The sequence below is a fragment of the Selaginella moellendorffii genome, unplaced genomic scaffold (genome assembly GCF_000143415.4).
Source record: "Selaginella moellendorffii unplaced genomic scaffold, v1.0 SELMOscaffold_18, whole genome shotgun sequence".
NCBI lineage: Eukaryota > Viridiplantae > Streptophyta > Lycopodiopsida > Selaginellales > Selaginellaceae > Selaginella > Selaginella moellendorffii.
In genome coordinates, this window is record NW_003314279.1 from 1,496,826 (window position 1) to 1,511,103 (window position 14,278).

General features: G+C 54.5%; 5 protein-coding genes across 5 annotated transcripts; 1 reads left to right on the forward strand and 4 right to left on the reverse strand.

The window, feature by feature from the left end:
- The first annotated feature begins 349 nt into the window (after window positions 1–349).
- On the forward strand, window positions 350–1,631 carry LOC9640581 (transcription factor bHLH30). Its single transcript, XM_002971891.2, has 2 exons — window positions 350–912; window positions 1,002–1,631. The coding sequence occupies exons 1-2, from the start codon at window positions 754–756 to the stop codon at window positions 1,407–1,409; spliced, it is 567 nt and encodes a 188-aa protein (XP_002971937.1). The 5' UTR covers window positions 350–753; the 3' UTR covers window positions 1,410–1,631.
- LOC9640582 (atherin) lies at window positions 1,561–3,307 on the reverse strand. The gene is made up of 7 exons (XM_002972105.2): window positions 2,391–3,307; window positions 2,293–2,336; window positions 2,194–2,236; window positions 2,060–2,146; window positions 1,904–2,008; window positions 1,759–1,844; window positions 1,561–1,703 (listed from the first exon to the last, which is right to left on the reverse strand). The coding sequence occupies exons 1-7, from the start codon at window positions 3,276–3,278 to the stop codon at window positions 1,625–1,627; spliced, it is 1,332 nt and encodes a 443-aa protein (XP_002972151.2). The 5' UTR covers window positions 3,279–3,307; the 3' UTR covers window positions 1,561–1,624.
- A 102-nt stretch (window positions 3,308–3,409) lies between these two features.
- LOC9650202 (plant-specific TFIIB-related protein PTF2) lies at window positions 3,410–4,893 on the reverse strand. The gene has a single exon (XM_024676675.1). It carries the CDS (start codon window positions 4,880–4,882, stop codon window positions 3,464–3,466), a length of 1,419 nt encoding a protein of 472 aa, XP_024532443.1. The 5' UTR covers window positions 4,883–4,893; the 3' UTR covers window positions 3,410–3,463.
- Window positions 4,894–9,828: 4,935 nt separating this feature from the next.
- On the reverse strand, window positions 9,829–10,931 carry LOC9640583 (probable ubiquitin-conjugating enzyme E2 16). The gene is made up of 6 exons (XM_002972108.2): window positions 10,798–10,931; window positions 10,622–10,725; window positions 10,430–10,532; window positions 10,297–10,360; window positions 10,120–10,208; window positions 9,829–10,060 (listed from the first exon to the last, which is right to left on the reverse strand). Exons 1-6 carry the CDS (start codon window positions 10,819–10,821, stop codon window positions 9,965–9,967), a joined length of 480 nt encoding a protein of 159 aa, XP_002972154.1. The 5' UTR covers window positions 10,822–10,931; the 3' UTR covers window positions 9,829–9,964.
- A 575-nt stretch (window positions 10,932–11,506) lies between these two features.
- On the reverse strand, window positions 11,507–13,823 carry LOC9650205 (glutamine synthetase cytosolic isozyme). The gene is made up of 14 exons (XM_002972109.2): window positions 13,662–13,823; window positions 13,572–13,611; window positions 13,407–13,510; window positions 13,283–13,331; window positions 13,114–13,220; window positions 12,918–13,005; window positions 12,733–12,861; window positions 12,590–12,664; window positions 12,483–12,536; window positions 12,392–12,429; window positions 12,179–12,338; window positions 12,043–12,103; window positions 11,865–11,987; window positions 11,507–11,799 (listed from the first exon to the last, which is right to left on the reverse strand). Exons 1-14 carry the CDS (start codon window positions 13,730–13,732, stop codon window positions 11,783–11,785), a joined length of 1,116 nt encoding a protein of 371 aa, XP_002972155.1. The 5' UTR covers window positions 13,733–13,823; the 3' UTR covers window positions 11,507–11,782.
- Between the last annotated feature and the right edge of the window lie 455 nt (window positions 13,824–14,278).

Genomic DNA, 14,278 nt, shown 5'->3' on the forward strand with positions numbered 1-14,278 from the left:
AATCCACCCACAAAAGGAAAAGCGCCATGGATTCACCATCTGGATCCGATTCGATGCGCGCCAGGACGAAATCGGAGAGTCAATCAAGTGAAGCGTACAAGAGAAATGCGCTTTTAAAACTTATTCTTGGCTTGGGAGAATTGGAGCAAAGTCGCAACTGTGAGAGAGATAGAGAGAGAGAGAGAGAGAGAGAGAAAATTAAGGGTTTGGCAGACCAGCCAACCAACGCAAATCAGATCAGAGAAACCAACTTTGAGAATTTGGCTCACGTCTGGCCTGCCAATCAACAGGATACTTCGTGGGCTCAAATAAATCCCGAGGAGTAGAAAAAAACGACACAAGTAAGAAAAAAAAAGGAAGAAAAATTTGGCAGTGGAAACAATCATAGTCAGTGGGATTTGGGATCACAAAGCATTTGCTCATAGAGAAGTTAAAAATAAAAAAATAAAAAAATCCCACATTTTGATCATCTAAAACATGCGCTAAGAAAAAAAAGCTCTCTAGCTCTATGCGCTATAGCTCAGTCGTTAGACGGCTCCTCTCCTAGAGTGGAAAGCAAGCTATACAATCTAGAAGAGGGAAGCGTTGCCTTTTTTGCCAAGCTCCTACTGCTGGTCGTTGTCCTGGGAAGAGAATCTTGATCTTCCGTCCGGCTGGAGAAATCAGCTGGGAAAGTTGTGGTCGCGGTCCCGTTGGAAAGTCTGGAACTTCGACTGCTTTTGCGCTCGACTTCTAGCTTTGCTCCAGAAAGCCATGACGGATTTGCTGAGCTTGTGCAAGAGCTCCGCCCAGGCCGACAATGCCAAGGCCCTGGCTGCTTCCAAAAGCCACAGCGAAGCTGAGAGGCGGCGGCGGGAGCGGATCAACAAGCACCTGTCCACCTTGCGAACGCTGCTCCCCAACACCGCCAAGGTAGAGTGAAGCTCTGCTCGCTCGCGTCTTTCTTCTTTGATTGCCTGTCCTGTGATTGAGTCGTCGCCGTCGTGCCAAACTCTTCCCAGACTGACAAGGCGTCCCTGCTGGCGGAAGTGATCGAGCGCATCAAGGAGCTCAAGCAGCAGGTCGCGGAGATTTCCCAGTTTGGCCCCGTTCCCAGCGACGCCGACGAGCTCGACGTTGACGTGATGGAATCGCCGGTAGACGAGGGTGGGAAGGTGTTGATCAAGGCCAGCATTTGTTGCGCCGATCGGCCCAGCCTGCTCACGGACCTCGTCCGGACGCTCAAGAGCTTGCACCTACGGACTGTCAAGGCGGAGATGGCCACCATGGAAGGCCGGACCAAGAACGTCTTTGTCATGACCATCAAGGACGATGCCGAGCTGCTGGAGCCAACCTTGGCCTGCGTCGAGGAGGCGCTTAAGTCGGTCATGGAAGAGCCATCCTCGAAAGAGAACCAGGATGATGCTTGAAAAAAGGAACTCTTTTCTTTTCTTTGATCTAAGAGCTTTTCGCAGCACCTGCAACAAAGGAAGCGTAAGTCAATCGTCTGTAAACAGAAAAAAACCAAGGAACCTTTTAACCATTGTGGGAGCAGGTGGTACTACGGAAAATGAAAGAATCTGTTAGAAATCTTTGATTTTCAATGAAATTAGATGTGCTCTTTCAATGAATAAATTAGAGCCTATCACGTATAATCTCGTTGGAGACAAAGAGCGAGGCGCGGTCTGTATCTCGCAATTCTTTGTTTGATCTCTTCTCTCGATCTGTCATATACGAGGCAGACGTCGTTAAAACACATACAGCCAAGCGCTAGCCTACCTCTTCCTCACGTTCTTAAAATGAGAAATGTGTTGTTCCAGCAATTCACCTGTTGAAACTTTTTCTACGGGAAAGTCTGACTTCATCTGGAAAAGAAAAACACAATGAGAAATATTGTCAACACTAGCCGCTCAGGATCACTCACCACTTCGTCAGGAACATCTCCGTCCTCTTCCGACGGTTCTACCCTCTCAACCTCGGCAGCAGACAGCGGTCTAGGCAGCGGTACCACGCAATCCCAGCACCCCATCTGTGGCACAAGTCCTTATTAAGATTTCACATCGCTGTTCCATTCACATACCTGATCTTTTCTAGGAACATCGTTCCTTACCCATCGACGACAAAGAGAATACAGAGACGACTTATCGGCCTCGGACACAAGTCTAACCTGAACATATGAATGTCATGTGAAAGCCAGCAATGAACAGAGCTTACCTTTCTATCATTTATGATCACGGAAAGGGCATCCGGACGGTCCCTGCAAGCAAACACCGGTAAGTAAGAAAATCTCGAGGAGAACACGACCAGACACACCTGCCATGGGACTCGCCAGGAGTCATAGAGCTTGAGCCACCACCCTGCCGAAAAAGAAAATTTCAAGCTTAGAGGAAACAAAGTATCCAAAGACAAACCTGTCCAGTCGGCGGAAGCCAAGATGGAGATTTCCCAAGAACGGAACCATTGCTCGCCCCGCCAACTCTAAAGTGATGAACTCCTTGCAACTTGTGAGGCTGTGGACTCGCGGAAGCGGACATAACACCCCCGGCCGCCTGTCCAGCGTTGACGTACCGAGGCGAGGAAACCGGGTGTGGAATTCTCTGGACCTGTGTGCCCTGCTGGGACTTGGACGCTGCCCCTACCGGTTGAGGAGGCCTGGGAGTAGTAGCACCACCTGGTTGCATAGCTGGCATGGGAAGGATTGGATGAGGCTGGCGTAGATGGTGCGAGCCACTGGCGGCGGCGGCGGCGGCCATTTGAGCCTGCGAGAAGAAAGCCGTGGCATACGGTCTCTGCTGCTGGAACTTCTGGAGATGGAGGAACTGACCAGGAGCGGCGGCGGCGCCAGAAGCTTGAGCTGTGGTTGGCGGCGCCGTGGTCATATGCCGGACCACCACCGCCGCCCCTTTGGCCGCCCTCCCCTGCGAAGAAGAGGGTGGCGCGTGTGGATATGGCGCCTGTTGATTCGGCACGCACACTATCCGCTGCTGCTGTGGTATGTGAGGCTGCCTTTGCTGTGCTACCGGAAGAACCAGAGGCGGCGGCGCCGCCATCGTCGATGCCGCTGGAACCGGCACAGCCGCGGCCTGGGAGCTGGAATTCGTGGCCTCCCCGCCACCGCCATTAGAGTTGGGGGCGATCTCGGCGGCTGCCGGCGCGTTGCTCTCCGAGGATGACAAAACCCTAGCCATGGCTGCGGGAGGCGCGCAATCCGGATCGGCTGTGACGCAGCTACTACTGATGCTTGCGCTACTGGTCGTGCTACCGCTTACCACCGCGACCGCTCCTCCGCTGCTCTCCATCCCACAGCATCCCTTAAAACCCTAGTACCGCCTAGTAACTTAGGGCTCTCACTTTCAAATTTTCAAAGTGGGAGATGCCCGCGTTAATACGTGGCGCGCATCCGACGGCCGAGACCCGCCAGCGATCTAACGGCTGGGATTTGAAATAATTCCCGCGAAAAATTTATATGTACAAGTCTAGATCTTTACAATGGTCGGAGCTTCTCTCTCTCCGCGCTTAGGATGTTTTGGAGCTTGATTTGCTGCGCCAGCCGCGATGCCTCGTCCTTGGTGTAGAAATACTTGGCGAGCTCGTCGTCAGAGATGGGCTGATCGTCGCCGCCTGGAGCAAGATCGGCGATGAGCGACTCGTAGTATCCCTGCTCGATCTGATCCCGAGTTACTCCACGCAGGAGAAGGCTCTCGATCGTCATGTCCTCGCAATCCAGTCCGCCCTCCGGTCGATCTTTATCCACAGGCATTCCTCTGGCCAGGGATCGCTTCGCGCTGGCAATGCGTTGAGTAGCAAGCTCCGCCTTGACGACCCTCGCACACCGCGAGCTCCTGCTCGCGATGAAAGACACGGGGAGAACCGGGCTCTCCTCTGGCAAATGCCTCAGCTTCTTGTTCTTCGAGTGGCTTTGATCCTCATCTTGTACCCGATCGATGGCACTGGAGTCCTCTCGCCTCCTCGTCTTACCCAGCTTGAGGCTCGTCTCCAAGTAGCGCAGCATGAAGCACAAGTGGCACGATATGTTCTTGGTGGTCACGACCGTCTTGCACCACGGGAACGTCTTCATGGTGCTGACGAGCGCCTCCTGGATCTCGCGGAAGCGCTTCATGGACGTAGCCACCGGCGAGTGCAGCTCGCTCGAGACCTCCTCCAGGCCAATCTCGATCCTGTTCGCGTCCGCCACGATAACCAGCGCGGCCGCGGCAGCGGGGAGCGCGTGACGCCCGGTGCTCACGAACCAAGTCGCCATCCACTCGAGAAGAACCCGGCACTGCCCGATGATCTTCCTCGCGGCATCCCTGCTTAGCTTCGAGAATCCAGCGTGCGTGAGAACCAGGCGCTCGAGGAAGACGATGGGATCCTCCTGCGGCAGCGCCATGGCAAACTCCCTGACAAGCTTGCCAAGAACTCGCCCGAGCTCGCGAACGCCACAGTCGCTCGCGTAGGCCACCTCCACCAGCGTCAGTGGAAGCCTGTGATTCCTCACCACCACATAGGCGCAAGCGCCCACTAGAGCATCGAACCATCTCCCAGACCCCCAGTCTCCATTCGTCGCGCGATCCACCATAGCCTCCACCTCGTCGGCGTCGTTGGGCTGGAGCCTCAGCGCCGCCGCCACGTCCCGGATCCGCCGCAGCGCATCCTGCTTCTTCTTCGCGAAATACTGATCACTGCCACCGTTGCGATAGAGGAATCGCTTGCCGGGGAGAGCTCCGATCCCTTCGCCGGCTACGAGAGTTCCCCCGCGCTCACCGACGAGCCCTACCTGGTGATCGGAGCCCAGGGCGTCGTCGTCCACGACCACGCCGCATTCGCAGCAGCAAAAGAGGCCGGAGAGCGGATCGGTCGTGACGGTGCCGGCGCGCCCACAGGCGCTACAATCCTCCGCCATGGCCCAAGAACCCTAGAACACCACGCTAGAACCCTAAAAACAGCATGGATGATCCGCCAAAAATCTGTTAGGATTCGTTTAGATTGGAATGTTCAATGCTGGCTCGGCCACAAAGAATGCCTCCACGCAGCATCGCCCCTCCACGATCCCCTTGCACTCCGGCAGCCATCGCCAAGCCCTCGTCGCAAGATCCAGCGCGCACACGAGCACGCCATCGTAGCTCAAGACAAAGATCCAGGAGCCGCGCCCGGCGCATCGGAAGGAATCTCTCCCAGCCCCGCCATCCAGAAAGCAGCAGCACAGCTCCCGCGGCATCTCTTCCACAAGATCCCACGATGGGGCCTCCTTGCCGAGCTTCCAGATCCGGATTGCCTCGCCCAGCGCGGCGACGAGATGAACCTCCTCGCCGCACGACACCAGATTGGAGCTCGCGATCCCGGCGGGGAGAGGGATCTGGGTCTTGCTCCACTCGCCGCGGGCAAAATCGAACGCCAGGAGCCGGCAGCGCGGGATCAAGCACGTCACGTAGAGGAATCCGGCGCTCACCACGCCTTCGCTCTCGAGATCCAGCACGTCGATGGGCAGATCCCCCTTGCGCGCCCACGCTGAGGGTGTGGTCGAATCAAACACAAAGGTCCTCTGATCGCTCCACCCGCCCGGCCCCGCGACGAGGATCTTGTACCCGCCCTTTTGATCGATCTGGATGGCCGTGAGCAGCGGCAGCAGCCGCGAGCAGCCAGGGATCTCCGGCAGCAGCCTCCACGATCTGGTGAGAGGATTGCACGCTATGATCCGCGACGCGGCGGTGAGGCACAGCAGCCCTCCGCCAGACGCCACGACCGAGACCTCCATCTCCATCCCAAAGATTGGATCCAAAGAGAGAGGCTGCCAGCAGCCGCTCACGGGGCTGAGCGCCGCTATCACGGCGGCGCCGCCCGGCCCCGTGGCGGTGAAAAAGAGGAAGAAGGACGAATCCCCGCCGCCGCCGCCGCCGGCGGATCGATCCATCCGGGCGCACAGATTGATGAAGCCCTGCGAGAGGATCAACAGGCTCCACTCCTTGGACACGGCGCGCATTTGCAGCAATCTGGGCAGCGGCACCAGCGTGAGAACGCGCTCGATCAGCGCATCCGGGAGATCTTTCCACACGGCGGCGCTCGCCTCCTCCTCCATCGCCGCCGCTGGCCGGCCAGCGGGCGAGAAGGGTATCAAAGATTCTACCACGCCCTTTTTGAATTCTAGGGCTCCCGCGCAAAAAGAATGAGAATGACGGCCGGTAAGATAAAACCTAAAGATCCCGAGATTCCCGCGATTTTAGCGGCGGCCACTTGGACACCATTCCATGGAGGAAGAAAGATTTCCAAGGTCCTTGGAAGGAATCCTTTCTTTTCTTTCTTCCCGCTAAAGGCACTGGAAGCTTCGCCCGGTGGGCTTTCGAATCCCCCTATCGGCCATAGCCTTCCGTACCGTGGCCACGTCCTCCCACCGCCGCGCCGCCGCGTACAAATTGGCCAGCAGCACGTACGGCGCGGCGCTCTCGGCCTGGAGCTTGAGTACGGCGCCCACCGTGTCTTGGGCCCGGGGCATATCCCCCTGGATCTTGCAAGATCCCAGCAAGGAGTTCCACGCCGCCACGTCGGGCTCGTACGGAAGCCCCTTGACCACTCTCTCGGCTAGCTCGAGCTGCCCGATCCGGCCCAGGAGATCCACCACGCAAACGTAGTGCTCGATCGCCGGGATGAGCCCGTGATCCATGCCCATTCTCACGAAGTAGCTCCAGCCGAGATTGCGAGTGCCCGAGTGAGAGCACGCTTGCAGGATCTCGATGTATGTGAACTTGTCCGGGAGAGATCCGTGGAGCTGCATCTGGTGGACGAGATCCAGGCTCTCGGGCAGATGCCCGTGCTGTGCATACGCTGCGATCATCGCATTCCACGATGCTACCGTGCGCTTGTGCGAGGCATTGAAGAGCGCGCTCGCCTCGGCGAGGCTGCCGCACCGCCCGTATAGATTGAGCAGCGCCGCCACCACCGCCGGGAAGATCACGTCGTGCAGCCCCTCGAGCTTGCGGTGGATCGCCCGGCCCGCGACGAGCTCGCCGAGACAGGTACACGAGTTCACGGCGTTGACGATGGTGGCCGGCGATGGCTGGAGGGAATGACCTTCCATCTCTTCCAAGAGCTCGATCGCCTCCTCGTAGCACTCGTTCTCCACCAGCGCAGCGCTCATGGCGGCGAATGCCACCGCGTCTTTGGCTGGAATCGACGCGAACGCCGCCGCGGCGAGCTCGATCCGGCCGAAGCTACCATACATCGCCACCAGCGCTGTTCCAAGCGTCAGCCTTGCGGAATCGCTCGGATTCTCGCTCGATACCCGTTGATGCATCGCTCGCAGCTCCTCCAGCGAGCTACACGAGGAGATTCCACTGGCGAGGGCCGCGGTATCCGGAAGAACTCCCTCCGCCTCCATCGTTTGGAAGAGCTCTAGTCCTAGCGCCAGATACCCTTTCTGGGCATATGCCGCGATCATGGCAGTCCAAGTCACAACGTTCCTTTCGCCGTGGCTCTCGAATGCCCGTCTCGCGTCGTCCAAGCTCCCGCATTTTGAGAACATAGTGATCAATCCCGTGAGGATCTCATCGCGGCGATGGTAGCCGCAGTGGATCACCAGGCTGTGGATGTTTCGAGCGTCTTTTAGATCAAGCGATCCGAGCCTGGAGCACGCCTCGATCCGGATTATAAACGTCTGCGCGTTGGGCTTGGCGCCCTCGTGATCCATCTCGTGGGCGGCCTCTCGGAAGCGGCGATCGCTGCCGTTTTCCACACACGCGGCGAGGATCGAGTTCCAGGCCACGGTGTCGTGAACTGGGAGACCATCGAAGACACGTCGTGATTCTTCCAGGCAGAGGAAGCTCGAGTAGGCATTGATCAATGCCGTGCATGCGACTACGTCCGAATCAAAGCGGCAGTCTACAATGCAAGTGTGGATCTGGCGGACTTGGGCGACGCTGGAACACGCAGAGAGGATAATCGCAAAAGTGGGAACGCTGGGTTGGATTCCCTCGAGATCCATGACCAAGAACAGCTCCATCGCTTGGTGGATTTGCCCAGTTTTGGCAATTGCCGTGATGAGAGCAGTCCAGGCCACAACATCTTTGCCTATGATCCGATCAAACATCGCTTGCGAGCTTTCGATGCAGCCACACTTGGCATACATGTAGACCAGCGCATTTTGTATCGACACAGCGTTTTCAAACCCAAGAGCAAGGATTCGTCTATGGATTACTGTCCCTTGGCTTAGATCTTCTAGTTGCGTGCACGCAGAGACTAACCCCACAAATGTGAAGAAATCGGGCTTCACTCCCTCCAAATCCAACTGAAAGAAACAGCAAATCGCCCTTTGACATCCAAGATACCCGCTATGGGCATATGCTGTTAGCAGCGCATTCCAAGATGCAACATCCTTTTCCACAATCACATCAAAGCTTGCTCTTGAGTGATCAAGCATGAAGAGCTTTCCGTACATGGTAATCAAAGCCGTTCCTACGTAAACATCGGACTCAAGTTCAGTTTCGATCACACATGCATGGATTTCCATCCCGAGCTCGGCAAAACCGCGACCTTGGGCTGACGAGCAAGCACGGATCGCTGTAGCGTACGTGAACCCATCGGGAAGAACCTCTCCCTCGATCACCATCTCCAGAAAAAGCCGCAGCGTGAGAAAAAAGTCCCCATTCCGGGCATACGCTGCGAGGAGGATGTTCCAGGAGAAAACATTCCGCGCGCTGATCCGATCAAACACGGCCCGCGCGCTGTCCATGCCGCAGCAGTTTCCATACATCTGGACAACAAGATTTCCCAGAAATGTACTGCAATCCAGCAGCCCGGAGCACGAGATCTGCGAGTGGAGCCGAGCGGCAGCGTCCATGTCCCTGCATTGCCGCGCGAGTGCTGCAAACGCGTTCTCTTGCTGGTGCCGCAGTGACAGGGCACTCCATCTGATCCCCTGTCGCCCAGCCAGGGCGATTCAAATGTAGCAATCATCCACGGATCCAATTCCTTCTTTCGATGCAAGAGAACCAAGCATCTTATATGTTCGCTGCATATGCCCTCATCGGGCATCTAGAGACTCGTATATGCCCAGAATAGGCATTTGTAAGAGAGCTCCGTGTTTGATGGAAAGATCATGTTTGTGCTTTGACGAAAGCCATGACGAACTAGCTTCACGATTCCTTTAGTTTAAGCTAAAAATCGCTATTTTTGCCGGAAGCAACACGGAAAGGAAACCGCGTGAGATTGCCGTGTTCTAGAAGAGGACAATTTGACCCTTTACAGTTTGTCCAAGTTTCTAGACGAATCGGTTTCCTGGACCAAGCTTTCAAACGGCGGCGGGAGCAAAACAAAGCTTGGACTTCGGCTTCGGCACAACTGCAGGGATTTCTTTTCGCCATGGCTGCGCCAATCGATCAAGCCGAGCTGCGCCGCGCCTTCGACATGTTTGATTCCAACCGCGACGGCATGATCTCCAGGCAGGAGCTCCGGGAGATTGGCGACAAGCTGGGGATGCGGTGGAGCGACGAGGAGACCAGCTCAATGCTGGAGTCCGTGGACGAGAATGGGGATGGTCTGGTGGATTTTGGCGAATTCAACGCCCTCTACTCGCAACACATCCAGGGCGAGGAGATCCAGGCGGCGGAGGAAGCGCGGATCAAGGCCGAGCTCCAGGAGGCGTTTGAGGTGTTTGACAAGAACAAGGACGGATTTATCACGGCGCTGGAGCTCCACTCCGTGCTTTGCAGCCTCGGCCTCAAGCACGGAAGCGATATGGTCCACGTCAAGAACATGATCTCCAGCGTAGATGCCGATGGCGACCACAAGGTGAACTTTAAGGAGTTTAGAACCATGATGTCCAAGGCCCTGGCCATGTAACAGTAAGAACAGTGGATATGCGTGACAAAACAAGTTTGTGTGTCTCGATTTGATGGAAACCGTTTCGAGAAACTAGCAGCAGCAACTTACGAAGCTAGGATAGATTTTTAGTAGCACTGCGTGTGCCTGGCTCGAGCTCTTGTTTCGATCCATCTCACACCTTGTCATCGTGGAACCACCACCTCGTGTCTTTGGGCGATCGCCCGTTGCGGCAGTTCCGGACGTAGCGATCGTTATCCGGTGGCCTCATCTGGATCAAAGCGGATGTGAGATGAGATGCGCGAGGGAAGGAAACAAGTTACTAGAAACCTTGACTGTGGAGCTCGAGAGCATCGAGAGGATGCTGATGCAGATGGAGCTGACGGTCATGGCTGGCGACCACGAATCATAGAGAATATCTGGGAGAAGAACACACACAAAAGAAATGAAAAGTTTGAGTCAATCATCCATCAAGATCTATCAAGGCTGGAGAGAAGAAAGGTTCACCTAAGCAAATGTGCCCGTTGCTGTAGACATGGGGATGAAAGGGAGGATTGTGGATGAAGATAACCTGCCAATCGGATCAGCAAAAGCTATGCGAGAAGGAAAAAGAAAAAAAAAACGTTTTTTTTTCACGTACTTGAGGAGCTTCCATGGGATAGTGCTCGGGGAAATCCACTTGCAGCTGGAATTGCTCATTTGCGTAGAGCGTGCCAGGTGCTCCACTCACTTCAATGATCCACCTGGATCCAAATCGAATCAACCAAAAGCACAGGAATCAAACACACAGCTCGTCCAAAACGAGAAAAACAAAAACGAAACTATTACACACCTTTGGAGATTATCGGTCGGCCTGTGCTTGAATCCGGCAGGGGGATTGTTCTCCCACTCCTTAAGCTCCTTGTGCAATCGGTTCGTGGCAATCTTGCTGAGAGCCTGGGCGCGAGAGAGGGGGGGACGAAGCAGGAGAAACCACAGACCTAAATCCCGCAATGCGAGAATTCTCACCTTCTGAGGTACCGATGTGCTCATGATGCCCAGCAAAATGCCCGCGATTGCCCTGCGATTGCCGATCGGGCGCCCCAAAACATGCTCGCGAGACAAACCAAGGAGACAAAAACAAGGGTTTTCCCGGCCGGGAATATGCCACAGCTATTCCCGCGGACCCGTACACCAGATCCGACGGCCCAGATCCGCAGCCGCCGTACGGGCGATCTAGCGGCACATTCGAATCCGGTGGTGCATATTCTACGCATCTGATCCCTTTTGGCTATGGTATAAGAGGTCACAGAGGGAGGTAAGAGCGCAGATAAGAGAAATGGAGAGGATGATGAGCAGCGACGATCAATTGTTTGAGCTAGAAAGGGGCGTCGCAGCGAAGATCCGGGCGATGATCCGGCGGATGGAGGCGAGCAATGTCGATTCCACGGCGATCAAGCAGAGGGCGCGGGGGCAATTGCCTTCCAAGGTACTGAGCGTCATGAGCGGCAGGAGGCAAGCCCAAAATCTCGGCTCTAGCGCGGCGGATGTGGAGCAAGTTAGCGTAGATTCGGCCAGCCTCCTCTATTTCATGCTCCTGGCCGCAGCCGATCAAGAACAATAGCAAACACCAAAACAACTGGGTCGATCTAGAATCTCTTGAAGAGAATATGGTGGTGATCAAGGACCTCGACCCTTAGAATCTAAAACCTATAATTTTTCGTACCAAATGCTTGTCAACGTGAATAAAAGGCTTTATTGCAAACACAAAACTTATTATCTCGTCTATAATGCTTATTACTAGGAGCAAACATCTGTTTGCTTTTCTTGAAAGTGATGGAATCCCCGTAGCTTCAATAAAACCACTTGAAATCATTGGAATCCTCCGCGAGTGGAGCACCCCATTGTTCCATCGCCAAATTCTTTACGCAAGCGCGTGCCAATTATTGGTATGTTGATTACGATAGGAAATGAATTTACATAATGGAGAAGCGTCCTGTAGAACTTGGATCATTCACGCTGTTGGTTTGTCTACGCACGAAGTTAAAACACACACTTGAGTATACGCAACAAAGAGGGAAGAATGCGTTTCTTACTGATTGGCTTCACCACATTCTCTGTTTCCGTTGGTGGATTCCAGAGGATGGTCGTCTCCGCGATCATCGAGGTCACAACGTAGGGGTCCATGTTTGATGCTGGACGACGGTCCTCAAAGTAACCTGCATAGATACAAGAGTTTAGCTTGATCACAATGAACAGAGATGATACACACACCTTTTCCTTCCTTTTCGGTGTCACGGCCAACGCGAACCGATGCTCCACGGTTGGCCACACCCTGAGGAAATGAAAAAACAATCGAGGGAAGCATTGAGCAAAGTCTCTTCTTTTTTGTGTGGTGTGGAAGACTTACCCAGGAGAAGGTATGAATGTCTGCCGTCTCGTGCCTGCCAGTCAAGCGCCGCTCGTTGCCTTCTCCATAAGCAGCAATGTGGTCCTTGTGTTTCAAGCCAAGCTTGCCGATGGCCTTCTTGATAAGCTCGTAGCCACCCTCTTCTCTCATCCTCTTGGTGCTGTTGATGGTATGTTAGTTGCCATGGCAGAAACATGAAGCAAAGAATCATACCTGTAGTTTGTGTGACATCCGGCACCATTCCAGTCACCCTGGCACGAGAACAATCGTCAACCACACCTCTTTTCCTTAAAGCTTTTCTCACCTCGATTGGCTTCGGATCAAAGGAAAGCACGACATTAGCAATCTCGGTGATTCGCTGCATGGAAAACATCAGCTGAATGATCTCCACTATATTGATCACAGTTTTACCTCCAGAATGTATCTCGCGGCCCAGAGCTGGTCGCCAGCAGAGATCCCAACCACGGGCCCGACTTGAAACTCCCACTGCAAAACCAGGAACAAGAGGAGGAAAATGAGAGAGTGCTTCTTAGAGAAGGAAAACCAATACAAACCTGTCCCGGCATGACTTCTCCATTGATGCCACTGATCTGGATACCAGCGTAGATGCAAGCTTTGTAATGAGCATTCACAATGTCTCTCCCCCAAGCTTTCTCCGCTCCAGTTCCGCAATAGTATGGTCCCTGTTGGCGTGCGTAAGAAACGAAGACTTTTGCAGCGAGCCAAGTCAAATGTATACCTGCGGGCCAGGATAGCCGCCAAGCGGCCATCCTAGTGGCCACTTGACTTCCTTCTGGAGCAATGTATACTCTTGCTCGATTCCATACCTGTCACAGTTCGCAAATTCACATTCCAGTTAGACAAAAAAAAAAGGAAAGGATTCATTCACGCTTTGCAACTTCATGCACGCCACTACTAAGATCACGAGAACTTACCAAGGGACTTCATCAATGACAGCCTTTTGGTTGAAAATCTCCGCGGCTTTCGCACGCTTGTTCGTGGGGAGCGCGACTCCCTTTGGTGTGTAAGTGTCGCAGATAACCTTGGCAAGAGAAACAAAACCAGGATTATGGATACGAGGGACGAAGGATCCAAAGAAATTACCAAGATGTTGTGTCCTCCCCGGAAAGGATCCTTGAAAATCGCCTGGGGGCTTTCAAAGTTCGTTCGTTCACACAGGAACGCCAGTGATCATAGTATCAATCACAAAGAAATAGAGGGAACTTACTATAGAATGACCTCACTATCCTCGCCTGGGGCCTGTCCGGTGCTGGAGCCATCGTAGTTCCACTTGGGGAGCTGCTTGGGATCGGTAATCGGTCCCTTGAGAGTCTGTGGAAACGAAGCAAAATCCGTGAGAAATCCTGGCAATGCACGCGCAGGGATTACATACTCGGCCCTTGCTCCGGATGTCCGTCCCCGACCCTCCAATCCTGCGCCATGCCAATCAATCGGGGCTTTCAATCAAGAACATCTTCCATACCATATGTACTCGGCGATGATCTGATTCGTGTCAGAGATGTCGAGGTTGAGCAGATCGTTGAGAGACGACATCCTTGGAGTCGCGCGCCGCGCCGGCGAGGTGAAGAACAAGCTCCCGGATCGCAGTCTCGCAGCGCCAAACAAAACCTGATTTAAAGCCGGCCCTCGAGTCCGGCCACTAGAAAATCTCCGGAATTGCGCCCCCGGCCGTACGCGGGGCCCAAACGGACGCTCCGGATTGGGCCGTACGCCTCCGCCCAACCACACCCTCTCCTTGCAATCCATCCGCCAACCACACGTTCGTGTGTGCTTGGATGGGTTTGACTTTTTAGTGTGGCCCGGTTAGTCAAACCGTTGAATTCGAATGTTTGACAAGCGCGCACCTAAACGCCTCTCTTCCTGAAGGGCAGGCTAGAGCCTTTGCCATGCACAAACAGCCTTGGTGCCTCTAGCGCTACCTGAAATCTTGCTCTCACCTATGTGCATTGGTCTTGCTCTTGCTTAAATTTTGCTCTAGAATGACCCTTTGGTGCGCTCAAATTCTAGGAACGGGTTCTTCTACAACAGCTCCAGATTGTCTTGGAGGGGCACCACGTCATTTATATATGTATTGAGGTG

Coding starts and splice junctions, on each gene's coding strand:
- LOC9650202 (XM_024676675.1), bottom strand. CDS start 4,882: ATGGCGGAGGATTGTAGCGCCTGTGGGCGCGCCGGCACCGTCACGACC.
- LOC9640583 (XM_002972108.2), bottom strand. CDS start 10,821: ATGAGCACATCGGTACCTCAGAAG. Junction 10,533..10,621: donor CCGACCGATAATCTCCAAAG/GTGTGTAATAGT, acceptor ATTTGGATCCAG/GTGGATCATTGAAGTGAGTG. Junction 10,061..10,119: donor TCTCGAGCTCCACAGTCAAG/GTTTCTAGTAAC, acceptor GCTTTGATCCAG/ATGAGGCCACCGGATAACGA.
- LOC9650205 (XM_002972109.2), bottom strand. CDS start 13,732: ATGTCGTCTCTCAACGATCTGCTCAACCTCGACATCTCTGACACGAAT. Junction 13,511..13,571: donor ACATCCGGAGCAAGGGCCGA/GTATGTAATCCC, acceptor TCGTTTCCACAG/ACTCTCAAGGGACCGATTAC. Junction 12,537..12,589: donor CCGCGAGATACATTCTGGAG/GTAAAACTGTGA, acceptor TTTTCCATGCAG/CGAATCACCGAGATTGCTAA.
- LOC9640582 (XM_002972105.2), bottom strand. CDS start 3,278: ATGGAGAGCAGCGGAGGAGCGGTCGCGGTGGTAAGCGGTAGCACGACC. Junction 2,237..2,292: donor CCTGGCGAGTCCCATGGCAG/GTGTGTCTGGTC, acceptor GTTTGCTTGCAG/GGACCGTCCGGATGCCCTTT. Junction 2,147..2,193: donor TGATCATAAATGATAGAAAG/GTAAGCTCTGTT, acceptor TCATATGTTCAG/GTTAGACTTGTGTCCGAGGC.
- LOC9640581 (XM_002971891.2), top strand. CDS start 754: ATGACGGATTTGCTGAGCTTGTGCAAGAGCTCCGCCCAGGCCGACAAT. Junction 913..1,001: donor TGCTCCCCAACACCGCCAAG/GTAGAGTGAAGC, acceptor AACTCTTCCCAG/ACTGACAAGGCGTCCCTGCT.